The 3,679-nt window shown below is 59.0% G+C and overlaps 1 protein-coding gene across 1 annotated transcript; it reads left to right on the top strand.

Moving 5' to 3' along the window:
* Positions 1-544: 544 nt before the first annotated feature.
* Positions 545-2,735, top strand: LOC136456165 (protein ALP1-like). The gene has a single exon (XM_066455950.1). The coding sequence runs from the start codon at positions 760-762 to the stop codon at positions 2,443-2,445; it is 1,686 nt and encodes a 561-aa protein (XP_066312047.1). The 5' UTR covers positions 545-759; the 3' UTR covers positions 2,446-2,735.
* Positions 2,736-3,679: the final 944 nt, after the last annotated feature.

The following is a 3,679-nucleotide window of genomic DNA, read 5'->3' as shown; positions in this document are numbered from 1 at the left end:
CGGTTCCCGTCACCCTCGTTCGTCTCGTCCTCGCCCGCGCCACCCACTTGCAGTTTTTCCCACCGATGGCCACCGTGACGGCGCTGTCCGCGCGCGCGAATCGGGGAATCCTTCCGAATTCCGGCCACGCCAGCTCTCTCGGCATGCGGAACATGCCCATGCCATGCCTGCCCATTGACCGCGCACCGCCGAGCGTGACCGCTGGGCGCTGGCCCCCCGGGCCGCGAGTATCCATCCGGTCCACGCGGTGTCGTGCCGCGCCAGCCTACCGACCCCAGCCACCTTCCCCCCACCGCGCCCCCGCCTGCGCGAAACCGCGTACTCCCGGAAGCGCCGCGGCACGCGGCCCCACGCCACGCATGGTGTCAGATCAGATGGACGCCAGCCAGAGCCAGCCAGCCGCAATGCGCAGCGCAGGTCGATCTCCCCTTCCTTCCTTTCTTTCCTTGTCCAAAAAGCAACTCACCAGCCGCGTTCACACCTAGCGCTGCCTCGTCACATCAGACCATCCAAGGGTCGGGTATTTATATCGCCCCCTTTCACACCGGTCTCCCCGTATCGCCTTTGCCTCGCCGCGCCAATCACACACGGCTCCCCGTTCCATTCCGTCCGCTGCCTGCCTGCCTTTGACGCGCACCCACCACCAGCACGGGAGACCGATCGACCCGGCCGACGCCTCAGCCCGCGGCTCTGCTGCCTCTGCTTGTGCTGCTCTTGCGTGTGTAGTGGCCGCGAGATAAGGCGGAGACGTGTGTGTATATGAGATCCCCATCCAACGGCCGGCCTCCAAGCGGTGGGGGTGGAGCAGGAGCAGCAGCAGGAGGAGACGACGACTTCGCCTTCTACTGCTCTTTCCTCCAGGACGCCGCCGCCGCCTCAGTGACGCCGCCGCTCGCCCTCGCCCTCGACGACCCCAGCGCCAACCCCAACGCCAACGCCGCAGGGATGACCAACGGCCGGCGCCGGAAGCAGCGCGGAGCAGCAGACGACGGTGGAGCCGCCGCTGGGGAAGAGGAAGAGGAGGAGGAGGTCAAGAAGAAGGGCAAGAAGCGGTCCATCGCCAAGCTGCTCACCTCGCTGGCGGCGCTGGAGGCGGAGGAGCACGCGGACCGCGCGGGCGCCGCGGACGCGTCCAGGCGGGAGCTGGCGCTGCTGGAGTCCAACGCCGACACCAGGTCGCAGGCCATGATGGACTACTACGCCAAGATGGAGAGCAGCTTCGACGCCACCGCCGAGTCCGAGGCCGCCGCCAGGTCCAAGCGCTCCAGGCTCGCCGCGTCGGCCGCCGCCGCGGCCGTCGTGGCCGGGGAGGAGGCGGCGGCGTCCTCCGCGTCGGGCTCGCCGAGTCGCGCCGCGGGGCAGGGGCAGGGTCAGGGCCACCACCAGCGTCGGCTGTGGGTCAAGGACCGGTCCCGCGCGTGGTGGGACCGGTGCAACAGCGCCGACTACCCGGAGGAGGAGTTCCGGCGCGCCTTCCGGATGGGGCGGGAGACGTTCGACATGATCTGCGACGCGCTGGGCTCCTCGGTGGCCAAGGAGGACACCATGCTCCGCGCCGCCATCCCCGTCCGCCAGCGCGTCGCCGTCTGCATCTGGCGCCTGGCCACAGGGGAGCCGCTCCGCCTGGTGTCCAAGCGCTTTGGCCTCGGCATCTCCACCTGCCACAAGCTGGTCCTGGAGGTGTGCGCCGCCATCAAGTCCGTGCTGATGCCGCGCTTCCTGCAGTGGCCCGACGAGTCCGCGGCGGCGCGGTTCAAGGAGACCTTCGAGCGCAGCTCGGGTGTCCCCGGCGTGATCGGCGCCATGTACACCACCCACATCCCCATCATCGCGCCCAAGATCTCGGTGGCCGCCTACTTCAACCGGCGGCACACGGAGCGGAACCAGAAGACGTCCTACTCCATCACGCTCCAGGGCGTGGTGGGGCCCGACGGCGCCTTCACGGACGTGTGCATCGGCTGGCCGGGCTCCATGCCCGACGACCAGGTCCTGGAGAAGTCGATGCTCCACCAGCGCGCCGCGGCCGGGATGATGCACGAGTCGTGGCTGGTGGGCGGCGCCAGCTACCCGCTCATGGACTGGGTGCTGGTGCCGTACACGCACCCCAACCTGACGTGGACGCAGCACGCGTTCAACGAGAAGGTGGGCGAGCTCCGGCGCGTGGCAGTGGAGGCGTTCGCGCGGCTCAAGGCCCGGTGGGCGTGCCTGCAGAAGCGCACCGAGGTGAAGCTGCAGGACCTCCCCGTGGTGCTGGGCGCCTGCTGCGTGCTCCACAACATCTGCGAGCTGCGGGGCGAGGAGGTGGACCCGGCCATTCGCTGCGACCTGGTGGACGACGAGACCACGCCGGAGAACCCCGTGCGGTCAGAGACGGCCAAGCGCGCCAGGGACAACATCGCGCACAACCTGCTCCACCGGGGCTTCGGCGGAACCACATTCTTCTGATCCATCGCCTTCTTTGTTTGCTTTGCTTTGCTAGTACAAAATTGGACCGGAAGGATTCTTTTAGCCGGTAGCTTAATTACAGTAGAAGAAGATTTTGGTAGGATTATTATACAGACTGCTGCTGTTAGCAGCTGGTGAACGAATCACTTGATTGATCGGCAAATGACCGACACAGGACAGGACCATGTAATTAATTTCAGTGACGCGATGTAACCATCATCTCATATGGAAGTCTGGCTCCAGATTTTCTTATGTCGCAGTATATGTATACATTTTTCTTTATCTAGTAATTTGGAGAAGATAAGTTGAGAAAGATGATGATTTCGCCCTTGTTTAGTTTCGTCCCAACTTCCAAAAAGTTGTTACAGTATCTGTCACATTGAATGTTTGTGGCCCGTGCATGGAGTATTAAATGTAGACGAAAAGAAAAACTAATTGCACAGTTTGGTGGGAAATTGCGAGACGAACGTTTTGAGCCTAATTAGTCCATGTTTGAATATTATTTGCTAAATAAAAACGAACGTGCTACAGTAGCCCCAAAATCTAAATTTCTCCGATTAAACAAGGGCTTCCATTGTGTTTGCTGTTTGCTGTGTCCTGCGACTAGGGCCTCGTTTAGATCGTGAAAAGATTTCAACCCGATGAATAGTAGCATTTTCGTCTTATTTGGTAAATATTGTCCAATTGTGGACCAACTAAGCTCAAAAGATTCATCTCGTGATTTCCAACTAAACTGTGCAATTAGTTATTTTTTTTACCTACATTTAATGCTCCATGCAAACGGCTAAAAATTGATGTGATGGAGAGAGAGTGAAAAAACTTGGAATTTTGAGTGTATCTAAACAAGGCCTAGATTAGCACGAGCGCGATGGGCCAACCGTTGATGCGTTGATATCGGGCAACTTGTCTGGAGTATTGCAGTGCCTTTCTTCTTTGGATAAGGACTCGAGGACAGGGTGCAGTGCGGATGCGGTTGATTCTACGCCTCATCTTGCAACCAGATGTAAATTTGGATTGCATCATAGGAGTACTAGGTCTTGTTTAGATTGTAAATTTTTGTAATCTGGACATTGTAGCACGTTTCGTTTGTATTTGATAAATTTTGTTCGATTATGGACTAACTAGGCTCAAAAGATTCGTCTCGTGATTTACAACCAAACTGTGTAATTAGTTATTTTTTTACCTACATTTAATGCTCTATGCATGCGTCCAAAAATTGAATGTGATGGAAAGA

The sequence above is a fragment of the Miscanthus floridulus genome, chromosome 6 (genome assembly GCF_019320115.1).
Source record: "Miscanthus floridulus cultivar M001 chromosome 6, ASM1932011v1, whole genome shotgun sequence".
In the NCBI taxonomy this organism is placed as follows: Eukaryota; Viridiplantae; Streptophyta; class Magnoliopsida; order Poales; family Poaceae; genus Miscanthus; species Miscanthus floridulus.
The sequence above is the reverse complement of the archived record's forward strand: the minus strand, read 5'-3'. Positions and strand labels throughout refer to the sequence as shown.